The sequence below is a fragment of the Triturus cristatus genome, chromosome 7, assembly GCF_964204655.1.
Source record: "Triturus cristatus chromosome 7, aTriCri1.1, whole genome shotgun sequence".
NCBI lineage: Eukaryota > Metazoa > Chordata > Amphibia > Caudata > Salamandridae > Triturus > Triturus cristatus.
Window position 1 is genome coordinate 641271591 of NC_140590.1, and position 26621 is coordinate 641298211.

Genomic DNA, 26621 nt, shown 5'->3' on the forward strand with positions numbered 1-26621 from the left:
TCACAGCCATTCAATCTAAAGTGCCTTAGATGGAAGGGAGAGATGATAGAGACAATCATGGACTTTATTACCCCTCAACTCAATCAGGATTCTTTGAGCCATGAAGACAGGATGACCCGGGCACAGGCCTGGGAGGCAATTATAGAGATTCTCATCTCGACAGTCCCGATTAAGCACCCAACCCAACTAGCAATAGGCCAGAACAAGGCAGAATACACTTCACAACTTGGCATACTATAGCGGAATATTCTGTTTTTAAATGGGAAATTAATAAAGCAGTCCTGTTTCAATGTTTATCACCGATAAGGGCACTTGGGTGATCAAACGACGTGCGTGGGTGGTCTTGCACAGCATGGGGCCCTCAGCCATATCTGTCCACATAATTTTCTGAGAGAAAGAAGAAGGACTTGATGATAATTAGGCTGGGTGTTTTTCCATCAAAGGACCTAACCCTGGTATGGAAACAGTCCTGGCCTACCACAGAATGTCGTCTCTGTGGGCTTAGCAGCAAAACATTGCTTCACTTGTGCATCTGTCCGGCCTTGCTATCACTCAGGAAGAAACTCCTATGGCCATCTTTAAGACTGTTGCAAATAAGGTCATGCCGACCAGCTGTAATTAAGCTACGGGGAAGGAATCCGGTCCAACTAGCATGCAAGGCAGTGCATTTTCTGTCACTGGCAGCAAAGGAGCTGGAAAAATCGAGCACGCTCCCTTGCACTCCTCCCTGTTGAAACATAAGGTTTGCATTACGTTTATGACTCGCTGTACTGCTTACTGTTGTAATTCCCACAGAGTCCTTGTTTACTGCGTTGGGTCCTGAGTTGCCTCACTCTGGTTGTGATTTCCACCAGCCCCTCGTGCAAATCCTTTTATATTTCAGGCTAACTTTGTTCACTGCTGCACTTTACGCCCTTCCTGTCATAGCACCTTGCCCTAACTGACTAATCAAACACATCATTGCCTGTTGGTGAAGCACTTCAAGAAAGGTATCAAATTGTGGTATGTTTAACAAGTTTGTTTAGACGTTTTCAATCATCTTGTATGTTATTGCCTGTTCTTTTGATACAATGTAAGTTTCTCAAGTTTTTAACTTTAATGGTCTATTTGCTAGATCGAATAAATACGTATTACTCTCTGAAGTTCACAAGATCGCAAAGCTTTAGAGTAAACATGTCCCAAGGAAAAAATTCTCGTTTTCAAACTATTTTATAACATTTCAAATCCACGCGTGGCATTTAGCAAAAAAGAGAACGTGCGCATTGCTTACTGCCTACTGCCAACAAGCTCAGTTTTGAGTTTTTGTTTCGACAAACCAGTTTCCCACTACATCCCGCCAACCGGCATGAGGGAAGCGAAGCAGCAGTCAAACCCACGATGAACTGACAGGTAAACCTGTCCCTCGAGGGCACCGCAGCCCTGCAATGTCTTCATCTCCCATTGCTCCTTCCGAGTGGCACATTGACCCGCACAGCTCGTGGCCAGGCAGCTCATCTTAGATCTCCTGGTGGCTTTACCAGTAACCTTCATTTAAAGCAGGGTTCCTCAAACATTGTATCCTTTGATTTCTACCTCCTCTCAACAGAAATGATCACCTATGACCCACCTGAAGAAGCATTTGTATAAAACATATTTACAAACATATTATTGAGTGAAATAAAACACTTGGTGGTTATAGCCAAAATACTGAATACTAATGACAGCTCATTCAACTGCACGGCTTTTTGTGACCCTGCTCAGCCGTGTCTTTAACCCCCAATGGGGTCTACTGTCATAATTTGAGGAACATGGGTTTAAAAAATGTGTTGTGTCCTTCCTAAGTTTGAAAAAACCCTTAGAAAAGGCAAGTCTCTCTCCAGCCTAATTCTTGCATAAGATACTGTTGGACAAATGCCATTGACGTTATTCTACGCATTGTTCTTAGCTCAAGACACAATTCACCAGTTCAGTGTACAAGTGAACAAAATGACAAAAGTAACTAAAAAACAATGTGAAAAGACACCAGTGCTAGTCGTCAATACCGGTGCTAATTCTGCAATTATAGAATGTGTTGAACTTTCAGTAGTTCAACCCCGCTTCTTAAGGACATGTGAGTCCACCTACATGTAAATGCTGTTTTTTCCCCAGCAGTCCTGGCATGGAGTTTGAGCATACGGTGGTTTCTACATCTCTGGTTCTGCGTCCATGCAGGATTCCCAGGGATTTTGGGGCATGCGTGGCAAGGAGATGAGGAGGAGAGTGACCCCACAAATGAAAAGAATGACGAAAGCCGAGCAGGCACAGGCAAAGGACCAAGAGTAGTAGTATTCGATCCAGACGGTGTCTTCGCTGTCAATCATCCGCTTCACGGATTGCCGTATGACTTCCACCGACACCATGATGCAAAGGCCTGGGAACAGGAGAAATCTGTTAATATTGGAAAACCTTCTCACCCATCATCATTCCCTGACATTGTTTCTTTGGCTTGACCTACTGCTGTTGGCATGTGAAGCAATTTCCGCTTGGGGGTGGTTGGTGTTCCATGGGTGTTGGTCACCTTCTATGTGGATCCAATAACCCGCAAATAACAAATACTATAGATCTGAACAATGAGGTCTGAGTCGTCTACCAGTTGTGACCTGAAATGATTCTTTTCCAAATGCCACTCCTTCCTGCATCAAATTATAGCATGTTTCCTATAGAAAGTTAAGTAAATTTCCTATGAAGTGTGTTCTCACTGAGTACCCAAGATCATCATTCCACTGCAGCAGAAACTCTGCATGCCCACACGACATGAGCCAGAGAATTCCTTTACATGCCTGCACCCCAGACCTCCCTTGCCAAGGGAGTGGGAGGGAGGTGTAACTTGTTTTATTTGTCCGAAAGCCAGATATATTGAGTGTTTACTACTATAATAACTGATAATTGACTAATATATTAACAGATTTCTGTATCATTTGTGTAAAACCCACAGGAAAAAAGTAACATTCTAATTTTAACCAAATTTACAAACATTTTGTGTGTGCACGCTCATGGATAGGCCCTGTAGGAATCCTTGACAGTATCTAGCTGGCTTCTCTCTATATCCTATAGTTTACAGAGGTGCAATGGACATTCAGTGAGTGAACGGATACATGTCCAGTTTCTGAATATGCATTAGAGTTCTGATGCTCTGACCTTGTTCCACCCCCCCGAAATGTACAACTCTCACTGGCTAATGAAGGAATTTGCATATTTTGTCATAATTTAGCCAGAACGTGGAAATACAGAGATGCTCTTGCAAATTATGTGCACAACATATAAAACATGGCTGCATTTAGATCTTCAAGAGGTGGTCTTTGAACTCAAAGGAGATACTCATATTCTGGAAAACTAGTGGTATCAAACACAAAAAGTGATTTATATCAATGCATCCCTGATCAAAAAACCCTTGACGTTGAATTGAATTGGGGGAAGAGGTTTGATAGGAGGCATTTTTCATGTTCCGGGCCTTCAGTTTTTGATGCAAGCAAGTGTAACCAACAAGATCATGATCCTCTATTGACCGTAGGCGTGAGCTCCCAGGCATCCACTGGGTTTTATGTTATTGGGGGTATTTACTTAGCACAGACCTGGCACCAAGGGGCAACGGAGCACTGTAGGTAGCAACAGGACCATATATGCTCTAGATACAAAGTTACAGAAGCATACACGTTTGTATTGCTTATACAGCAAAGAGAGATCATATGATACCGATGCAAAAGGGTGACATGAAGAGAGGGAAGCAGAGGAAGAAAGGAGGCACACTTTGAATTGTAGTAAGATGGAGAAGAGGTGACTCCTGACTCCAAAAGCACTGTCGGGAGCGGCTAAACTTTGGGATAACAGGAAAGTCAATTCACACTCTAGGCACAGACGTGCCAATAGAAGGTTTGTTCTTTGCAGATTTGCAGGATTTGAAGTCTAGCAAGCCAGAAACTAGTTTCTGTGTGACTACCAAGACTTTCTTCTGGTAAACTGAGGAGGGTAATATGTTTGTGTGGATGGCCATGAAGATCCTTCAGCCAGCATTGGCGTTGCATGCATGCTGAGGTAATGCAGTTGCTTCGGGGTCGCGTGTAAACGCTTTGATTGGTGATCAGATGCGATGCTGCATGCAGTATTGCTGTTAAAGGAAACAGAATGGTGGGTAGGAGGCCTGCGCTTTGTACCAGTGGTTGCACTCCACCCCGCAGTATAGGCAATGAGTGATGAGATGTATCTTACTAAATTGTGGAGGAAAACATCTGTACAAAGAAGTCAACCTGGAGCTCAGCCTCTTGTTTTTTAAATGCTTGGCTAGCATTGCACCGGATAATGGGTATTTTCCAATCAAGAAGGGGCGTGGATTTCATTAGGGCAATCAGACGTGTAGGGACTGTTTCGCATCGTGGGCGAAGGAGAGAATGTCATTCTTCACTTCTGTGATATCACAGTTGCTGCGAACAGCAAATTTGGCCTCAGCCTGATGGGGCAGATAAAAGGTTGCACAGGTTTATTTGCCCGGGATTATCAGTATCTTAACTCGAGTTAGCTTCAGTACAAAATCAAATCAAATCAAATCAAGCTTTATTCGGTTGTTGAGAAAACATCCATAAAAGCACAATATAATACAATTAAAAAGAATTATGACCAAGGTAGTACAAAAGGTTTCACAAGGATAGCAAAAAGAAGTTATTAAAAATAAACAACCGATTAAAAGGTTTCCTCAATAAACCGTGCCTCCAATAGGGAAGCAATCTAAACTCCAAATTTGCAAGTTACGACAAGAGGAGTATAGTTTACTATATAAAAAAAGCATCTATTAAAAAAGAATGTCATAATTATTATACATCAACAATCGAGAGACCATTGTTCATATCGAGGAAGTTGGATTCCATTCTTACTCTAGGTTCTGCCTGTGGTTAACAACCAATTTCAAGAAAATTGCGATCGATTTAGCATAAGGTTCAGCGTCTAAACAGAGAAGAGCAAGAAATGCTGGACGGCACCTACGTAAACCCAAGACTTTCAAGATTGGAACGAGCCACTGTTTCCTCAAATCTTGGTAAAATTGACAAAACAGGGTTGTGTGAATCGTTGTTTGGGGGGAACTATCGTCACAAGGACAAGGCTGGGGAAATTTTTCCCAAGTATTCGTCTTAAGGAAAATACCCAGGTAGTGAAAAATATTTAATCTAAGCCTGGTTAGCAAAAAAGTTTCATAGCCCGAAAGGTTGAAGGTTAAGTAGGGCTGAACCATCATCGATGTTTGAATTTGTAGTGAGTGCTGGACAGAGGGTTTGGAGGCTTCACTAGTTAGTCGTAAAGATTCTGAGTGAGCCAGGCATGCCTTTTTAAAACGCTTCCTCGGTATTGTAGCTTCAGTACAAATACGGGGCTGCAGTTTTACATAATAAGAGATAACACAAAACACATACTGAAGCTCTATAGATTGTTAAGAAAAAGGCTACGTTTTGATTATTTCTTTTAAAACAACATCCATCATCTCTCTGGATGTGTCCTTTATGCTTCCCGTAGTGGTAGTGAGATCCTACAGTCTGTGGGCAGGAGACCTACATTGTACCTAACGGTGCTTAGTAAATCACGTCGTTTTATTACCATTTTGACCCTTGGTAGAAAAAATGATAGGAAGTCATTACCCAAATTCAAAACCAGCGGTAATGTTTTCTATTCTCACTATTTAATATTTTACAAAACGGGGCAAATTAGTTCCTTGAGTCATGATTGTTCACAATACAGCCTCCATACTAGGGTAAGTTAAACATTTATTTTTAATTGTACAATAGAAAGATGCACTCCTGTAGTAACTAAATAAGACGACTGAAATCAGAAGAGATTTATATGCAAGTATTCAATAAGGAATTGTCATTTATTTCAAACTCTCAGTATAAAATGATCAATGAGATTTAAAACAGACATTGTCATTGAGGTTTGCGTTGAAGATGAGACGTACCTGCAAATGCATAGAACAGGGCCGCCGGCTTCAGGAAGTAGTCCAGCTTTTCCTTAAAGGACAAAAGGGTGCAGATGGTCGCGATCACCATGAATCCAACTCCGATGATGGCAATCGCTGCTGCCGAGATGCTGTACTCTAGAAAGACATAATAAGGAAAAGTAAGGACGAAGCGATGCTAAACCTCAGACTTTCCCTCACATAGGTATCTCTTTGCCTTACTATGGATGACAGGCAGTGCAGGGGTTGCAGCCTCCTGAGCACACTGGCCTATGAGTTAATGAGAAACTTGCTAGGTACTCCAGAAGACAGGCTATGTAGGGAAACGTTTGTAAATGTCCTGGAGCCATATTATACAATGTGCCCTGGGGCGCAACGGATGTGTGCATCTGTTTGTTTGTGCACCCGGGCATTTTGGTATTACAGACCGGGCCACACATGCTTGCGGCTTCTTCTTCTCTAATGTGGATTGTGCTAGTACACGATGCAAGATGTGCGCCAGTGCAATCATACAAGGGTGTTGCCTCATGGGAGTAGCCAATGCAGGTGAGTAAACCCTTTGTATTTGAATCTGCACGGTATACAGACATGGGTACAATGGCTACTTATTTGTCGGGAGGAGATCTGATTGAGTGCCACATTGAAGGTGGCGTACAATCAGGGCACCCCCCTAGGGGCACTCCTTGGAAAGGGGTTGCAGGGTTCCACGTACCCTCCCATGGATCCCCTGTAGACTGCGCAGTAACACTCTGCACCCGCTAGTGGGAGATCCCTGCCCCCTCTTAACAACTGAGGCCGGTCTGCCTCCAGTGAAAGACGAGGCCACAATTTGAAATCGCGACTCTGGACTTCATGTTGTCCTCAGGGCAGACATGACTGTCAGACTTTGCACCTCCGCTCAGGGCAGCACATTTTTAGTTTAATTGCGCACACTGTTCTGGTCCATGCCAGGTGCAGAGAGTTAGAGTCGCAAGGCAAGCTGGGACAGTATGACTGATGTATAATTCGGGCCCTGTGTACTCAAGAGCAGAGTTAAGGGCTTAGCTATTATTATTATTATTTTTTATTTATTTTTTTGAAACCGTTTATTACAAATCTCAAGAATATACAGGTATGGGCCTACAACCTTCCGGCCGGCCGCTAGGATGACAGGAGCATATGACATACGTTCATAAAACACTTGGTGTTGCAAAGGAGCATAATCAGGAGATATCAATGCCGTGGGCCATATCAGTCAGACCCCACAATACGGTTTCATTTTATACAAACAACAAGAAAAAACCACACCCACAAGGCAACCCGCAATCGACAGTAGCAGCACGTGCTCCCCGAATGGGGAACCCCTAGTATCCACAGGAGTCTAAAGAGGGGAAGGGGAACAGAGCAAGGACTGGGGGAAACCCTGTGCCCGGGGCTGGGGGAAGGAGTCAGCTAAGGGGACGGGGATGGTGAGGCAGCAGGCAGCAGTGGCGGCGCGCAGATACCCCCGCGATAGACGTTCCAGGGGCCCCATACTTTCACCCATGTCCCAGGCTTACCCCTCGCCACATACACCACCTTTTCTCGAAACATGCACCAGTCCATGTGTTCTTTCCAGGCCGACACCGCCGGGGGCTTCTGGGATCCCCACAGTTGAGCAATATCACGCTTAGCTACCATATATCCCAGAGTCACCCACCACATCTGCGGAGCCGAGTAGTCAGTTGGTTCCCACACATTCAACAGGCACCTCCTCGCTTCAGGCAGCAGTGCGACACGCGTAACCACTCGCAGGACCTCGTGCACACCACGCCAAAATCGCTCCACCTTCGGACATTCCCACAAAATATGCAGAAAGGTCGCCAAAGCACCACACCCACGCTTACACAACCCATCCTCAGCATAGCCCATACGCAGAAGCCTTGGCCCCGTCATGTAGACCCGGTGGAGTATCTTAAGCTGGACGAAGCGAAGGCGAGCCGGTATGGCCACCTCCTTCGGAGAGGCCACCGCGGAGATCCAGTCCTCGTCGTCCAACTCCAGCCCATCGGCAACCCAAGCCTCTCGGAGGCCAGTTAGTAAGCCCGAGCGGTCATTAATCAGTTTTTTGTAAATAAGTGAGATCGTGCTGTCTGGGACATGGCCATCTAGCACTCTGTCCTCCAGGAGGGAAGACTCTGGGATGGAGGCAACGTCTGGGAAGACGGAGCCCAGTGCATGACGGACCTGCAAGTACCGAAAGTATTCACTGTCCTGCAACTCCGTCTGCAGCATCTCGAATGTTTTAAATCCCCCCCTCGTCCAGAGATCCCCAACTTTACTGATGCCTATCGTGTCCCACTTCTCGAAGCCCTTCGAGGTCCACAGGGAGCCCAACCTCTCAGACGTGTACGTGTACAGCGGTGACGCCCGGGTCAAACGGTCCTTCCACCCCATAGCTGCATTAGCCGCGTGCCATACTCGCACCATGACACGCGTAGGTCCCGTCAGGCGAGCGTCGGACGCGCCAGAGTAGAGCGCTCGATTGTAGTCGCCACCGGGCAGTAGCATCTTGTCCATTTCAAATGCCGGGTTCAAGGCGGGCCCGTAGAGGCCATGGTTGATTGCAGCTAGCTGGGAGGCCCAGTAATACCGTTTAGTATCCGGGAGGGCAATCCCCCCGTCGTACCATGGGAGCGTCAACTTCGCCAGGGCAATACGCGGCCTCCCGTCCCAGAACAGGCGGCGCTGTAGACTCTCCACCTCACGGAAATAGCGCGCCGGGACTAAGTCCATAGTGTTCTGGAGAGCGTACAGGAAGTGTGGCAACAACATCATCTTAAACAGCGCCGCCCGGCCGAGCGGCGAAAGCGGCAGGCGCCGCCAGCGCGCGACGTCCTCCTTCAAGCGCTGGAGGGGGGGAAGCAAGTTCCGCTCATAGCGGGCCTCCGGGTCCAGAGTAATGTAGACACCCAGGTACCTAAACCCCTGAGAGGCAATCTGGATCGGACAGCCCCGCGGGAGGACGGGAGCCTCCCCGGAGAGCACATACACACATGATTTGGCCCAGTTGATGACAAGGCCTGAGTTGCGGCCAAATGAACGTAAAACATCAACCAGGACTATTAGTGATTTACGTGGGGAGGCTAGGTACAAAAGGATGTCGTCAGCATATAGGGACACGCGGTCCTCGTACTCGGGGGTCCAACGGAGACCACGGATGGAAGGATGCCACCGCAGCCACTCCGCCAGGGGCTCCAAGGCCAGCGCAAACAGGAGCGGCGACAAGGGGCAGCCCTGCCGCGTGCCCCGGCCCAGCGCGAATGGGGCCGATACTCTTCCGTTTACCACCACCTGCGCCAATGGGCCCGAATACAACAATTTGACCCAACTGATGAAACCCGGGCCAAATCCAAACTTCGCCAGCATCGCCCAAATGTATGGCCACTCAAGCGTGTCAAACGCCATGGTGGCGTCTAAGGACGCCAGTATGGCCGGCTCCCGCACGAATGGAACACGTGTGAGTACCCCGTGCAAGCGCCACAGATTAAGGGCCGTGTTGCGATGGGGAATAAAGCCGGACTGGTCTTGATGGACCAGATCGCCCACCACGCCGACCAGCCGATTGGCCAGCACCTTGGCAAGAATTTTGGGCTCCGCGTTTAAGAGCGAGATAGGCCGATAGGATGTAACCCGGTCCCGAGGTCTCCCTTCCTTGTGGATCACCACGATTGTAGCCAGACGCTGGTCCAGCGGGAGGGAGCCCAGCGAGTGGGCCGCCAGGAACATCGCGCGAAGGTGGGGTGCCAATGCATCCGGTCGCAACTTATACAACTCGATAGGGATGCCATTCGGGCCCATGGCCTTGCCAGAGGCGACCAAGCGTATGGCGAGGGCAATTTCGTCGGAGGTGGGAGCGGCATCCAACGACACCCTGTCCTCCTCCGAAAGGGAAGGGAGCGCGATATCCCTAAGCAGGGCATGGGAATCCTCCTCCGAGCAGGGAGAAACCGGGGAATACACTTCACGGAAATAATCCGCGAAACAGGAGACAATTTCTTCTGGCTCGGTTACACTCACACCATCCATCCTCTCAATCAGCGGGACCACACGATTCGCTCTCTCCTTTTTATCCAACCACGCGAGCAGTTTACCAGCCTTATCACCCACATCATACAGTCGCCCCTGTTGCTCCCTACTGAGGCCCCTGGCCGCCTCCGTGACGAGGGCCCTGTAGGCCGCCTGCTTAAGCTGTAGGACATGTAGCGCAGCATCTGTCACCCCACCCTCTAGATCACCCTCCAATTCGGCAATTTCGGCCTCCACCCGGGTCACCTCCTCCCGCTCGCGCCTCCGGGCATGGGAAATAAGGGATAGGGCCTCCCCTCTGAGAACTGTCTTGAAGGCTTCCCACAGGGAGATAGCCGAAGGGACGGACCCCACATTCTCATCAAAGTATCGCTGTAAGGATTCAATCAAGTCAGCGCGAATGATGGGGTCGCGCAGGTACCATTGATTGGAACTACCCTGCCCTCACCCCTCGGGCAGACATCAAAGTGTAACAGGAGCGGGGAGTGATCTGAGATACCCCGCGCCAAATGGCGCACCTCTCCTACCCTCCCAACATAGGCCGCCGGAACAAGGACATAATCAAGCCGGGAGAGGCTACCATGGGCCCCCGAGTGGAAAGTGTACTGCAGCTGCGTGGGATGTTTTAAGCGCCAGCAGTCCACCAATCCCAGTGTATCCAAGAGGCCGGACAGCCACGCCTGTGCCTGGGGGAGGTCCCTAGGGGGGTGACGATCCACAGTCCCAGAAACCACCGCATTGAAGTCCCCCCAACCACCAGAAGCCCCCCCGGAAGGCCAAGGAGGAGGCGCCCCAGGTCTGCAAAAGTGGTCGACTGAAGCCCCGGTGGGACGTATACTGATACAAAGACAACTACTTTGCCCTCCATTCTCCCCACCAAGACAGTGTAGCGTCCCCTATCATCATGGAGCACCTCATCAATTTCCAACGGGAGCGAGTTCTTCACCATGATGCCCACACCCCGTGAGCCCGACGTGAAGCCCGAGTGGGCCACTAAACGGTAGCCACGCCGATTCATGGCACAAAAAGAATTACCAATAAGGTGTGTCTCCTGCAGAAAAACTACATCGGGTGAGATTCGTTTCAAATACTGCAGGACCACACCTCGTTTGATCCTATCCCCCAGTCCATTAACGTTCCAAGACAACAAAGTCAAGTCCCTACCCCCCATCACACACAAAAGCCATCATTCGTCCCCCCGAGAGCACCTTAAGACCAATACAAAAAGGGGTTTGCCTTGTGGTAAAAACGAATAACACCCCACCCCAACCCACCCACCCCAACAGAACTCCCCCCTCCCTGCACCCCTGCATGAGCCCGAACAGCCCCCCCAAAGTGCAGTGTGCCTGTCGCCCCATAGATGGTTAAACTAACTAAACCCCCAGAGGAGGAGGGAGAACCCCCAAGAGACCCCACACGACCTCCACAGGAGGGGAACTTACTCGAACAGACGAACAGTCCAAAGTGACATCAATTTTGCCCATAGCGAGGCCTAATATTAGTCCCTCAGTCCTGATCCGGCGAGCCCTCTCCCCCAACCGCTCCCCCCCCACCACCCCGAGCCCGATCCCCAGACAAAGTATCCAGCCAGTCCCCAGCCACTTCGGGACGATCACAAAAGTGCGTGCGGCCATCCACCTCCACCCGCAACTTAGCTGGGAAAAGCATCGCATACTTGAGGTTTAGGTCCCGTAGACGACATTTGACTCCGAGAAAGCTCAGTCTCTGCTTTTGGACCGCTGGAGTGAAATCAGGATAAAAATTTATGTCCATATTGTCGAGTCTGACCGGTCCCTGTAGTCTGGAGGATTGCAGAATAGCATCTCTGTCCCGAAAGTTGAAAATCCGGGCAATGAGAGGCCTCGGAGGGGCTCCGGTCTTAGGCCTTCCCCCGGGAACCCTGTGGGCCCGTTCCACCGCGAAGAATTTACTCAGCCCCCGGGGCTGGAGATGGGTGAGAATCAAGTCCTCCACGAATAGGTCCGCCGCCGCCTCCTCACGTCCCTCAGGCACCCCGATAATGCGGACATTGTTCCTCCGGGCCCGACCCTCGGAATCCTCCAAGCGGCGGTCCATCAGCGCACTCGCCTGGCCAAGCCGGCGCACCTCCTTTTGGAGGGTCGCCACATCTGTCGTGAGGCCCGATGTGGTGTGGGCCAAAGAATCGACCCGATCATTGGTCTTGGATAGATCGGCCCTCACCAAGCCAACATCCACGAGGACCGAGTCTATCTTCTGCGCCAGTGTATCAAAACGCTGGCTCACCGAGGCCTTCATCTCGGCGATAGCACCCATGACATCCCGCAGGGTCAGATCCGCGGGCAGAGCAGGAGCATCAGTCGGGCCCTCAGGGGACCTACGCGGCACCTCGGGAGATCCCTTCTGGAGGGTGTAGCGGTCCATGCTGTTAGACTGCTGAGCTGCGCCACGTCGGGTCGATTTCACCTTTGCCCGGTCACCATCTTGCTTTGTGGACATGGTTCCAGTCCCCCGATCGTGCCAATCACGTCGTAAAGGGCAGGCAAGCCGGTTCACGGGCTCCGGGGGGGGCCACCACAGATCCGCGGGGGGGACCACAGCCGGCGGGCCGGCAGGGCACCCCAACGAGGCCACACCACCTCACAGTGCCCCGCGACCCAACCTCGCCAAGACAGCAAGGAGGGTGCAAAAGCGAAAGTGAAAGTGCGGGGTACGCGAGTCGCTGAGCCCTGCCCGCCGCTGCTGTCCACTTTGTCTCCGGATAGCCCCACAGATCTAATCCGGGGTCCGGCGTGGAGAAGGCCGCAAACCTCGATCGGTGTTTCCGCCGGTGTCCGAGGTCCAATTTGGAAGCGGAAAACGGGTGCCACCTCAGCTCGGGCTCACCCAAACAGTCCCCTCATGTAGGACAGGATATTTTCAGGATATGTGTAGGAGGTCACGGAGGTCCTCGGGAGCCTCGCACCTACGCGGCCATCTTGGTTGCGCGCTAGGCTCCTCCTCCGGGCTTAGCTATTATTGATACAGTAGGTGCAGTGGTACTGGAGCCAGAAGGTGTGAGTGGCGCACTGCATCTTAATTACTGTGATCTTTCACTTCCCATGTGCTTCACCCCTTGTGCTTGCCAGTCTTAGACTCTCTTGCACCCTTCCTGCTCTACTGGGCAGGGTGGACAGGCATCCCACATAGGCGGAGGAGTTTGGGGTAGATGTATCAGCAGACATTTTATTTGTCAGCTGTACCATTGACCAATACCTTGTTTAAAGTATAGATTCCTTTACAGCGAGGGTTAAGAATTTTCTATCAATGTTTTCTTTAGAAATGTAGTGGCAAATTGTGCTTTTGAACCACATTAGACCAGTAACTTTGCTTAAAACTTTGTAAGATTTAAAGACTACTTTACAGGGGAAGGCACTAAAAACGCAATTGTTGGCAGCCTCATGTTGCAAATGAAATTTCCAAAATATTCCCGCCAGTGCCTCCCAGAGCCCAGCTTGAGCGTTAGTGAAACTTGGCTCCAAGAAGTACTGACTGGCCGGCCCGTTCCTCTGCGTTGCGTGCTACTTAGCAAGGAAGTAAATACGGATCGCCATAATGTATTAGGGCGTTAAAATTAAAACATATTTTTATTTGTTCTTGAAAACACCATTGGTGTTAGCTAAAACGTGCTTTTTTATACACAAGAAGATCAAGTTGCCTTTCATTGGTGTTTCTTACCTTTCTGAGTTGTCACTTCGAATATCTCTGCATTCTCTCCAGAGGTGAAATGTTTGAAGTATGTGCAGTTACGATCTAATACAAGGAAAAATGAAGAAAACTTAGATGTATAAGTGAGCAGCAGCAAGAAACTGGGCTAAGAGTTCTACTATTGGGTGGAAATAACTATAGAAAGATTTTTGACTTTATTCAAAAATGCAAAATTAGAAAACGCAAATGAAAAAAGAAGCAATTAGGGATCATAAGAGATGAGTGGTATGCAATAAGAGTGAGGTTTCACTTTTATTTTTTGAATTTCATGCAGAGTAGAAAAACAGTAAGATTATTCAAAAAACAAACCCGTATTTCATGAAGAATAAAGAAAAGAATTATTTAAAAAAAAACAAAAGTTTATAAGTATTATTATGGCAGAGTTTTATTTTGTACAGCAGAAGTATACAAATGTACGGCCTGCATGTAAAATATATGATTACCACACAGATTCTCTGTGGTAGAAAGGGCAAGAGACCAATGCAACTTTCCTAGCCATCCCAATCGCTGCCTATCTTCCACCACCCAATCCCAGTATAAGTCAGCTACCATATGAAGCAAATATCACCAGCATTACAAAGCTCTTAAAACGAGACATGGTTTTCAACTTTTTTGCAAGTGGAATGAAAATGGTGTGACTTGCAGGTCAGAGGGAATAGGGTTCCACCGTTGAAGACCGAAGGAGGAACACGTCCGATTATAAATGTATGCTTTTTTGTGAAGGTGGCTTCCAGCAGTGGCGCCTGGGCAACTCATTGGGTAACCAACAAGAAAGTACATCAAAGCTGGCATTAGAAATTCAGCCTTATGCAAAACAAAAGGTTGCATTTTCGTTTACTTCCATTAACGAGAAAATGCAACCTTTTACATTGCTCTTTTGCCATTCTAATGGATCAACACCAGACTGTGCGGTCGCTTTTCATGCGAAGCCATATATCAGAGGTTGAAGGTATTTCCCAAAATGAAGGCAAGTCTAAGTGAAATAAAATACTGAAACAAGAAACACACAGATGGAAAGAGGTTTTGACTGGCAACCCCTTCAGAGCTTCAACCATTAATATGGCAAGGAACTTTTTTTTTCTGTTTAAACATAAAGCTCACACTCTTGGTGATCCAGCTGACTCAGTGAGTTTCTTAACTCAGTTGAAGATGGCCTCCACGGCCTCCACGGCCTGTGAAACGAACGCACCAGATTGACCATAAATATTTGCATGCAAGATTGGATCCCTATACAGTGGCTATGGGGTATTTTGTCCTCCAAACAGTGTTTGCTAAGGGCACCTAGTTTCCAATCCAAGGGTAGGTGAACAGCCTATTTGAGAGCTATGATCAGTGCTGTCCTTCAGGTGCATGCCTAGTGTCTACCTGCTCAAGAAGTTGTGCTGGAATACATTATTTGCCTGATATTCCTTTCTTTTGATTTGGTGTTCAGTTTAGCCTTCCTAATCTTACATTTGTGCACTTTGAAAACGTTTATAATATCACAATTCCCCTTTCAATTTGGGGTGAAGACATTGTTCTAAAACTAATATTGATCGGTGGCACTAGGAAGCAATTTAATTGTGTATTTTCCTCTCAGTATTCAGTATATTTTTCAGCTACATTTATTATGGATCTCTAAGGAATGTCTGACACTAGAGTACATTGCTTTCCTAACTCTGGTGTCCTCAACATTCTGTTTCAGTGGTTAATTGAACACCTTCTGAATGTCTAAGGTAAAGCTAAAGTCTCATTTACACTTTATTCCTTGTGATCTCTATATGTGTCCTACACACGCTTCCTTCCAGCTGGAATTCTCTCATTCAGACTTTACATGACCTTCCTTTTGTGAATGATTACTCATCTGGAGTATTCATCACACCTCTAGCGTTAAGTCAGTACTTTTTATGTTGCAACACTGTATTTGTGATGGGGGGGGGGGGGATGTTCTGCAAACAGCAAGAGGGTCAGTGACGGACATTGGTATGTTACACAAATCTGCCATGAAGCAAACAATTGGAGTTATGGATCAGGGTTTCGTCATTTGTACCCAGCTGTTCATGTCTTGCCATGAGGGTCTTCAATGTGATCCGTATAACAAATCCACCTTTCTCTGCATGTTCACCCCAGGTGTTTCACCTTTTTCCGGACCCTATTTTTGCTGACTTTAGGACTCTGCAGTTTACGACTGGTAAACAGTAGTACATTGACTGTGCTTCCCCCTCTGAAACATGGTCTGTATATTGGAAATACCTATTTGACCTATTTAACTTTCGTATAGAGGTCCATTGTGAATGGTGCCTAAAGGATGTGTGTGGTCTGGAAAATTAAATGTCATATGTGAGTTCCACAGATATGACAAAAAATATAAGGCTGCCATGAGGACCACTGTGCTCTGGCTATGCAGTCTAAATACACTATAGTTACACACAACAAGGAAAAAATGCATTTGCCATGAAAAAAAACTATTTTGTACATATTCATAAGTTCCCCTTATAGTGTGCTTTGTAAGCCCACAGAGCAGGATGCTGCTTATAAAAATGCGGCACACAACATATCGGGATTAATGTACCCTCACAGCGAAATAAAACCCAAAGGTATTTCACTCTGTGCATAATCAATTTCCACTTCCTCCTGGGGAAGGGCTAGGAAAATGCTTCAAAGTTATTTCCTGCTTATTTTTCAAAATCTCATGCCTATTGCACCCAGGATACTTTATGTAATACTAGCCCTGGTGCACAGAAGCCTGCCCTGGGAAACCAGGGGCTGCAAGACCGACCAGAATAAGTTTTCCCAAAAGTTGGAGACTAAGGGGCATATTCTCAAGAACGTGTGATAACTACCTCAAAAGTAGCTTAACGCAACTCTCCACATCACAGTCTATCGCGGGAACATAACACCGTGTCAACGTGGTATTCCCAACATGGCGATACCATGCGATAGTCTCACGATAACGTGTCAAATGAATGCGTTAAAATCAACGCGTCACTGCAAAAATGCGAAACACAAACGCGAAACACAAACGCGAAAATAGTAGCGATGATGCCAATCGCGATACAAAAATCAGCTAAAACCAGCCACAGGCCTGCAATTCCCACGCGTCATGTGGGAAAATGCACTATAAAACTAGAAAAAAACATACAAACAAAAGCCAAACAACAACGAAGCACAATGGATGTAGCCGGAGCAAGTACAGAGGACAACCAGAACCCAAAAGGCCCCCTGGAGGACCAGCCTGGGACCTCGGGGTCAGGGAAGGGCAAGGACAAGAAGAGTTGGAAGAAGCGGTTCAGTCCGCAGGAAAACAGGATCCTGATAACGGAGGTGATAGAACACCATCAACTACTGTTCGTCAACTCCACTGTGTCACTGGGAACTAAAAATGGAATACGGCAGACCATTGTGGACAAGGTGAATGCAGTCGGAGTGCTGAAGAGGACAATGGAAGAGATCAAGAGGCGCTGGAAGGATGTGGAGTGCAAAACCAAGGAGAAACTCGCAAACAACTGGAAGGCAGCAATGCAGACTGGAGGTGGGAGTCCAGGGCCACAGGAGGAGCTGGACGAGATGGAGGAAATGGTGTCCACAGTCATCAGTGGGGAGACGGTGGCAGGAGTTGGTGGCCCGGATGCTGTTCAACATGACCGGACACAACAGCAACAGGGTGAGTAACGACCAGGGACTGGGGGACGGGGGGAGAGGGGCACAATGGCACACATGCACAACTAAGCATAGCACATTTGTGGACAAACCATGCCCCAGACCCCCAACTCCCACCAAGAGACCAATGCACCCAAGTATGCAACATCTCAGCACTGTATAGGCACAGAAGCCAGAGGCACACCACATGTAAGGGATAGAGGGCAGCTAAATCAGAGCTGCAGGGGCGATTCCCCCACAGTGTGGCACACACACATTACATCCAGAGCACATCAACATTTTCAACGATGTTATACAAAATGCAACACGTTCACAACAGAACAGAGGACACAACTGGTGCCGCATGTGCGTAGAAACTGGCCAATCACATTTGGCATTGCAGGGAAATGTGAGTTGACAATGTACAAGTACAAACACACATCTGTGATGTTGTCGGAATGTCTACTGTCCGCATCAAATAGGCAGCTCCCCCCAAACAGTCACAATGTACACTGTCATGCAGACTGAATGTAAATATGTACAATGCGTCAACATACATGTGAACACAATGTTAAACTGCATCTCCCCTTCACATTGCAGGGGGAAATCCAACACCTCCTGCAGAGCAGGCCGAACCTCTCTTCTCTGATGACGAAGAGGACCACCACACCTTCGACTCCAGTGCCCTCTAACAGCTCGTGGAGAACCTCCACAGCCCACTTCCAGGAGCAGGGCAGCCCAGCTGCTACGAGGAGAACACACCCCCTGCACAGGGCACACAGCAAGCAGCACCCACCACCACGGCTGCCTCCCAGGACCCCCACAACGAACACATGGCCTTCCAACGCCGTGTGTTGGGGTGCCAGGAGAAGCTGGCTGAACAGGTGCAGGTGGGGTTCGACCTCATGGCAGCCAAACTAGATGCCATATGTGGGTGTCTAAATCCCATCAGGGACCACTCACAGTCGCTAACGGACACCCACAGTCCACTCCATGCTCTTCAACGAACCATGGCTGACATCGCTAGAGTCCACGGGGCAACAATGTAAAGTGGGGTTTGCATGGCCCCGCACTGCTCTAGCTGCAACATTCCACTGAATGTGCAATAAACATTCATGTTAACACAGATGTGTCATGTGTATGATCTCTCAAGTGTGGAAGTATGGATGAATGTAGGGTCATTGATTTCCCTTTACATCCATGTTCCTCATTTTGTGGGACTTGGGTCACATGGTGACACATTGCCGATTGCGGTCCGGGTGGCGGCGACACTACAACAGGGACACATCCATTAGTTACTTCCTTGTCCAGCCCAGGACAGAACCACGCCCAGAGCCCCGGGGTCATTGTTCACACCCATACGCTGGACTGGCATACGCTCGCAGGGGACGATGACACCGCTACATGTCCCAGGTCTTTGCTGTAGGGATCTGCTGCTCAGAGGTCTAGTTGTCAGCATGCCACAGCCACTTCCTCACTGTTGGTTTACAACCTCACCGCTGGTTTACACCCACACCACACCCATCCAGCACAGGCGTCACAGGACATGTGACCCTGCCAATAAAAAGGGCCTAGCGCACGTGCTGGATGCCATTTCCATTCTCTAACTGGGGGTCTCCGTGTGGTTATCACCTCACATTGCCCATAGCCGGGGGTGACATGATGGCATATGCACCACGGGACTAAATCATAAGGGGTCCATGGCTAGCAGTGCACAGACTTGGTGGCACCGGATACACTGCGGCAGGCACAGGCACACCGCCATGGATGGTGTATTTCGGTGCCTAAAGTGCTGAGCGGGCGTGCAGCCTGCGATGATGCGCCCTCCTGGCGGTCCGGACTGGCAAGGATTAGTGTGAGCCCTGCTGGACCGCAGTGTAGGCCTGAGCCAGCGGGCAGTGCGGACGTCCCGCCACGTGGCGTTGCCTCGCGGTTCACAGAGTTAGTGGCACCTTCAGAGCTGAGCGGGTTTGCAGCCTGCGATGATGCTGTGTGCACTGATATGGTCTCTGCCATTGCGAAATCAAGACCCAGACTCAAGTGTGTGACCTGGTGGAACGCGGTGCGGGGCTGCATGATGTGGAGGGTACCATGGTCACGGGCCCCGGGCTTGGAGCTCCCACCGGCTCGTGGAGGGCCCTCTTGGAGACATGCCGGTGGCGGAAGGTGAGCAGTGAGGCCTGATTGCGCAGGGGCGGGCAATCACCGCTGGGTGGTGGGGGGGCTGGGGTGCAGCAGCCTGTGTGCGCAAGGGCGGGCAAGCGATGATGGCGTGTACAACTGTATGGACCCTGCCATTCATGTTTCTGGAAACTGTTTCAGTTGAGGGACCTGGGGGACTGCAGTGTATACCGGCACGTGGTTGGAGACACACCGGTGGCAGCAGGTGAGCAGTGAGGCCTGGGTCCGCAGTGTCGGCACTCTCTCTCTCTCCCTCTCTCTCTCCCTCTCTCCCTCTCTCTCTCTCTCCTTCTCCCATTCTCCCTCTTTCTCTCTCTCCCTCTCCCCCTCTCTCCCACTCTCTCCCCCTCTCTCCCTCTCTCTCTTTCTCTCTCTCTCTCTCTCTCTCCCCCTCTCCCTCTCTCTCTCCTTATCTCTCTCTCTCTCTCCCTTTTGCTCTCTGTACTTTGACCAGCACATGACACACCTTATTATCTAGATTTCTGTCTTGCAGGCTGTAATTACAGAAAGTCCTGAGAAGACCCGCCATGACTCTTCAGAATTGTTGTTTTGGGTTTATTCTGTAATAAACGTCTTATTTGGATTTTATGAGATGAATGTATGATTCCCCTTTTTCTGTCCACACATGTATGTTAGGTGTTGTGATTGTGCGACTTCAGGCAAATTGTTTGGTTTATGATTTTGTGGAGTTGATGTGCGATATCTTTGGCTAAAGAGAGGAGGGGGGGTGCCCGTGGTGGGTCCTGGGGGTGGTGGCGGTGGGTGTTGTTGCCCTATTGGGCTCCAGGCGGCATGTTCAGTTGCTCCAGGGCATCTGTTGTTCTTCATGTGTGGCTGTGGGTTGTGCTCCCTTGTCTGGTGCCGGTTGTCGTCCGACTTTACACCAAATAAGAGCAGGTGTTAAGATCCTGCTGCTAACGCGCCTTATCGCATGTTTTGTGATCTTATCGCCGATCTGGCTGGTCATTGAGAATGTTGTGGAGTGGTGTTGTTGTGGCTTTTTGCACGGGAATACCTACTCTGCATATCATTAGCGTTAGTTGCCGGGATCATCTGTGGCGATGTTTTTTGCGACTGCTATCACGGGTAAACTGGTGATATGGGCTGTTAGCACCTGCATGTGGATGGGGCGTTAAATTTATCGTGACTTTGACTGAGATAAAGTGCTCATAACTTGGCGATAGATCCTTGAGAATATGCCCCTAAGACTGACAGTCAAATCCTTTGCTTGGGCAACACGCTTGGTGTGTCCGCTCTCTGTTCTATCATGGTCAGCCTGAAATTGCACCTAGGTCCTAGTCCTCCATGAATTGTTGTTTTTCCATAGTGTTTGACTTTTCCTATGTGCTTTGTGTCTTAAAACTTCAAAAAGTCCTTAAACTTTAAAAGTTCATATCTCTGGTTCTTCTTAACCAATTTTGATGGTCTTTTCTTTTTGCTAATTCATTTTTTTCTTTCTCTATTTTTATGTTTTTTCTTTGAGACAGCTGTATCTGTCACACCAGACAAGTGATTTTCCACAAAAAATCATACATATTATACATACAGAGAGGGCTTTTTGGTCAGTGGGCTTCATCAATTGATATGTTAAATTGTCATTTGCATTTGTTTGTGTCCACTTGCAGCATAGTGCATGGAGCATTGCGTCAACCCACTTTACCCATTGCCTACCTTCACTTTGAGTGACTGCACAAAGCCTGTGCACATTGTTCACATCCATTTAAAAATAGTTCCTTTCTCTTCAGTGACAGTGATGGTTTATAGTGTGCTTTATTTTATATACACTTTAGGTTCCAATTTAGATGATGATTTATTTTTTGTTTCCTTTTTACAGTTGCTGTAATAATGTGTTGGAGTGACATGATCAATCCACCAAGACTCGAGATCTGGACAGACCACATCATGGTCAGTTGCACAATCGACATACATCAACCCAGAAGAAATCCGACAGTGAGCTGAGGACACCGACACTTGAGCAACCTAACAAAGGCAGATTGGATGACGGCCCTCCATGAGAACAAATCGGAACTCACTGGCTTCCTAGCATGCAACATCAGACAACTTCAACTAATGGATCACCAACTTTGCGACTCTTCGGCCCCCATGAAACAGAGCAACACAACAAAAACTAGAACACAAGCCAGCTGGTACACCGAAGACCTCAGAATGACCAAGTGATACTGCAAACAACTGGAATGGAAATGGACACCCAGCAAAGGGGAAGTGGAAAGAGACACTTTCAAAGCTGCCAGAGAAGGTACCACCAGCTAATCTGAGAACCCAACAGGAAGGTCCTAGCTGAACAAATAAATGCCAGCTCCAACAGCAGCAAAGAAATCTTTGCAATGGGAAAAGACTTAACCACAGCCACAGCTGCCTTTGACAGCATCAACCCATCACAACATCTGTGAAACAACCTCTCTAACTTCTTTTGCAGCAAGATCTCAACCATATACAGCATTTTCGCCAACAGCCGGACCCCATGAGCCTCTCCGGAAGTCTCCTGGTGACGAACAGACAGCACACTTACCAGATGGGACACTATTAGCACATAGGAAACCACAACAATCAAGAAGACTAGTCACTCCGGACCCGGCAGACCCCTTCCCCCACCACGCCTTTGACAAAGAAGCAGTCTCTATCAGCGAGGCCCTCTGCCCCATCCTCACCATCTCCATCAGTACAGCCACCTTCCAGGAACCATGGAAACACTCAACCATCAATGCCTTCCTAAAGATACCCTCGGCCGACCTGACCAAACTCGCCAATTACAGACCGATATCCCTCCTTCTCTACCCTGTCAAAGCCTTGGAGAAGCCATCAACAACTGCCTCAATAAACCCCTCACCAAACACCAGCTTCTTGATGCCCCACAATCAGGATTTTGACCCGACCACAGCACGGAACCTGCGCTTTTAGCAGTAATCTGGATGATCCTCGACAGCAGGAAGCCACAGCCCTCATCTTTCTAGACCTATCAGCAGCCTTCAACACTGTCTCCCATTACATCCTAATTCGAGGACTCCATGAAGCTGACATCCAGGGACATGCCCTTGAATGGATATGCTCCTTCTTCACCAGGAGAACCTGAACCGGAAATCTGTCCCTCTATTCCTCTGAAGCCCAAGATATTAATTGCAGAGTCCTGCAGGAATCCTCTCTCATCCAGAAGCTCTTAAACATCTACATGACTCCGGTGGCTGACATCATATGAGCTTACAACAAAAAACATCCTCACTTACGCTGACAACACACAATTAACACTGTCTCTCTTGGAGAAAAGAGCCAAAACAAGGAACAAGTTCACCACATGCATGACAGAGGTGGCCACCTGGATGATATCCAGTTGCCTCAAACTGGACTTAGACAAGACAAAAGTGGTGGTTTTCCGGAAAACACCTGACCACGGAACTCCCCCTGGTGGCCAACAGACCTTGAACCCACCCTCATACCCTGCTTGCAGCGAGAAACCTCAGAATCATCATGGATAACAAATTGGACATGACCGCCCAAGTCAACGTGGTCATGGCTTTCTCGTACTTGTTCCCTTAAACCTGGAATGACCTCCAACATCACATCAGAGTCTTCTCCTTTCTTGAATTTTTGCAAGATGCTGAAGACCTGGCTTTTTTTGACATCCCACACCTCTCACACCTGCTACAGAGCACCTAGATAACCTCATGAGTGATTAGCATGCTATAAAAACACCAATAACATAGCATAACATAACATATCACAGTGACAATGTAGCTCCCTGCAATTTGAGTCCTTGGTTTGGTGGTGATTTGATCTGGCCTCCTACACAATTATTATTATTATTAATAATAATAATAATAATATTAATAAAATGCATGGCACAACTGAAAAGCTTGTATTTAAAAAAGGAAATCACTAGTTAAGTGACCCCCTCAGTAATTGTTTTGTAATTTGTAAATGTTTATTGCAAGCAAATGGCATCCACCTTTAGAAGGCTGCATGTTCTTAAATTTAATTTTGGGGCATATGCTTGTATTAAAATAAAAATAGCCATTACATGGGTGATGACCAGACCTATTGACTTTGCAATGAAGGAACAAACATATATATCAGTAAAACATGGTCTCTATACATATAAGACAAAAGAAAAGCGTACTCATAAAAGGGAAATTCTGTAGGTCTATTCTAGAAATGTGTTCATAAATAGAAGTCTGACATCTTTCTTGAAAGTTGTAGTTGAAGGGTTCATTCTTATTTCAGGGGGCAGAGAGTTCCATATACGAGGTGCAATGCCAGAGAAGGCTCTATTGAAAATCTTCTTCCAGGAGAATCTCTCTGGTTTTTGTAGTAAGGTGCTGGAGCTGCTTGGGGATCTTGAGCCACCCGAAAGTTCAAGCTTCTTAGCGAGATAGCTTGGTGTATTGAAGTGTTGAGCTTTGTGAGTCATACATGCAATTTCCAATTGAATTCTTCAAAGGGTAGCCAGTTGAGGGATTTCAGGTCAGGAGAGATGTGATTGTTCCTTTTTGATCCCGTAATAAGTCTTGAGGAAGAGTTAAGGGAGGCCCTTAATGGGGCTGATGTGGATCTGGGCTGGCCGGAGAGGATTGCGCTTTCATAGTCCAATATGGGAATCATGAGGGCTTGCACTGCAGATGTGAGGTCTTCTTGGGTAGGAAGGGTTTTCGTTTTCTCAATATATACATTTGAAGGTCTGCTCCTTTGATGGCGGCACTAATGTGCTTCTGCATATGCTGTTTTTTGTCGAGAGTAATTGCTAGTGATCATGCTCAATCAATAATTTGTGATGTGCAATTGAATGATGATAATAGCTTCATCCATTCATTGACAGTGTGTAACTGATTGGGTGGGGTAAATAAGAGGAATTTTATTTTTTGAGTGTTAAGTTTGAGGTGGTTGTATGATAGCCAATTTGGGGTATTTTGAAGAATAGGATTAAGGAATCGGATGTCTTCAAGGGAGGAGACTTTCAGATAAAGTTGGGTATATCCTCAGCATACAAATTATAGTAGATTTTGGATGAATTTAGGATTTTTGTTAGTGGCTCCATAAAGATTTTGGGTGAAAGGGAGGAGCCTTGAGGGACCAAAGTTGTGACCAGAGCAATCTTTGAGCAGGACTGATTCATCATAACTTTTTGCGTTCTATTTTGAAGAAAAGAGGTGAACCAGTTTAGGACGGACACTGAGATAACCATCCTGTGCCCTAGTAAGTTAGTAGATACTCATGCTTAACCATATCAGATACTGAGGATAGGTCCAAGAGGATTATTAGGCATGATTAATTTTGATCCAACATTTTTAATGCATCATCCACTAAATGTGTCAGGGCCGATTCCGTGTTATGCCCAGAGCGGAAGCCAGATTGGAATTGGTCGAAAAGATGGAATTCCTCAATGTGGTTACAGAGTTGGACGTGAACAAATTTTTCAAGAAGCTTCGCCAGAGTTGGAATGTTGGAAATGGGACAAAAGTTGTTAAGGTTAGTTGGATTGGCCATTGTTTTTTTTAAGATAGGGGTGACCTGCCTTGATTTTGAGCAGTCAGGGATTTTGCCCTGTAGAAATGATGCATTTACAATCTTAGTCCAGAGTGGGAAAATGGACATTATGGTCTCGTTGAAGAGGATGGGGGGAAGTGGGTCAATGAAGTGGCTAGTAATACAAAGGGGCGCAGAGAAGGGAACTCAGGCCTTCACTGTAGGGCCTGTTCGTAGAGTGCTAAGTTAGCATGTTGTCCTGACAAGTACAACCCCTTGCCAGGCCTTACTTTCCCTTTTGCATACACATGGGGAACCCCTGTGGTAGGTTCTAGGTAACCCCTGGGCAGGGTGCAGTGTAGGTAAAAGGCAGGACATTTACTGAGGTGTGTGTTATGTCCTGACAGTGAAAAACACCCCATTTCGTTTTTCACTGGTGAAAGGCCATTCTGCCCATAGGATAGAATGGGGGAGGCTGGGTATTGTGTTTTGGTAGCCTAGTTTCCTGTAAGTTTATAATGGAGAGGTGAAGTTTAGTATGTATGAACTCACAGTGTCATAACGCATCTTTCTGTGAAGGTGGTTTTGTCACTGTGTGTTCATAAACCACTCTTTTAGAAAGTGGCTGAGTTTTGTGCTTTATGTATTTCTGTGTCTCTCTGCTGAATGTGGATTGACTGTCTGGATCTATGAGGGGAGAGGAGCTGGGAGAGTTCTTGACCCAGGGAGGGGTTGAGATGGCACCATGCTGCCCTGCATTTGAAGAGTAGGGGGAGGAGAAGCCCGGGAGGTGAAAAGGCCGAAGCTGGTGCTATAAACCAATCAACCCATCTCCAGCTGAGTGATTAAGGATCCAGACCCCCAGTATCAAAGGGAGAAAGGTGACACTGGGACTGAGACACCCAGAACTGATTTGGGGAGGGGTCAGCAGCCCCTGAGAACAAAGAACTTCAAAAACGTGAAGGGGTATAACTAAGAGAACTGAAACCCCTAGAATTTGGTTTAGATTTGAATGGCAAAATGGACAGGTCGAGTCTGCAAAGGCTTTGGCCTGTTTCGTGATCAAGAAGAACCTCTGCCAAGAAAGGAGTTGCTGAATAGACTGCTGGATAGGACTGGCCCTTGCTTCGTGATCTCGGCCTGGCCTGCAGTTTGTAGCTTTTACTAAGGAAGAGACTGAAGAGACATTGCAGTGGGTGGTGTCCCCCCTTCTTGAACATGACTGTGCTTTGTGCTGTGTCCTGAACCCCAAGGGCCCGAGGTGAGCTGGCTCCCTGTTCGAAAACACAGGGACATAAAAGTTTCTGGAGACATCCCAAGCAACACGGTCTGCGCGTGCTTTTGCAGATTGAGACCCTCAAAGGTCGTGTCTTGTGATCGTGGGCACACGGGAGTAAACTGAGTCGGAGCGTGTCGTGGTGCAGGCAGGGCGTTGGTGAGGAGCGCCTGGTCGTTGTGTGCACCGAGCCAGGAAGTGAAACTCGGACGCACAGGGTGCATGTCGTCGTGCAGCCCAGGCATTGGTGAGGAGCGCCTGGTCATTGTGTGCACCGGAAGAAGAGACTCGTACACGCATGGTGCGTGTCGTGGTGCAGCCGGGGCGTTGGTGAGGAGCACCTGG

General features: G+C 47.9%; 1 protein-coding gene across 1 annotated transcript in view; it reads right to left on the reverse strand.

The window, feature by feature from the left end:
• Nucleotides 1-1082: 1082 nt before the first annotated feature.
• The window catches only part of CACNG1 (calcium voltage-gated channel auxiliary subunit gamma 1), a 119081-nt gene continuing 93542 nt past the window's right edge, over nt 1083-26621 (reverse strand). The window contains exons 2-4 of the mRNA XM_085617270.1: nt 13697-13771; nt 5954-6091; nt 1083-2389 (exon numbers count right to left, since the gene is read on the reverse strand). Of these exons, the coding sequence (XP_085473396.1) occupies nt 2163-2389; nt 5954-6091; nt 13697-13771 (440 nt within the window). The 3' untranslated portion in view covers nt 1083-2162. The remainder of the gene's footprint in view (nt 2390-5953; nt 6092-13696; nt 13772-26621) is intronic.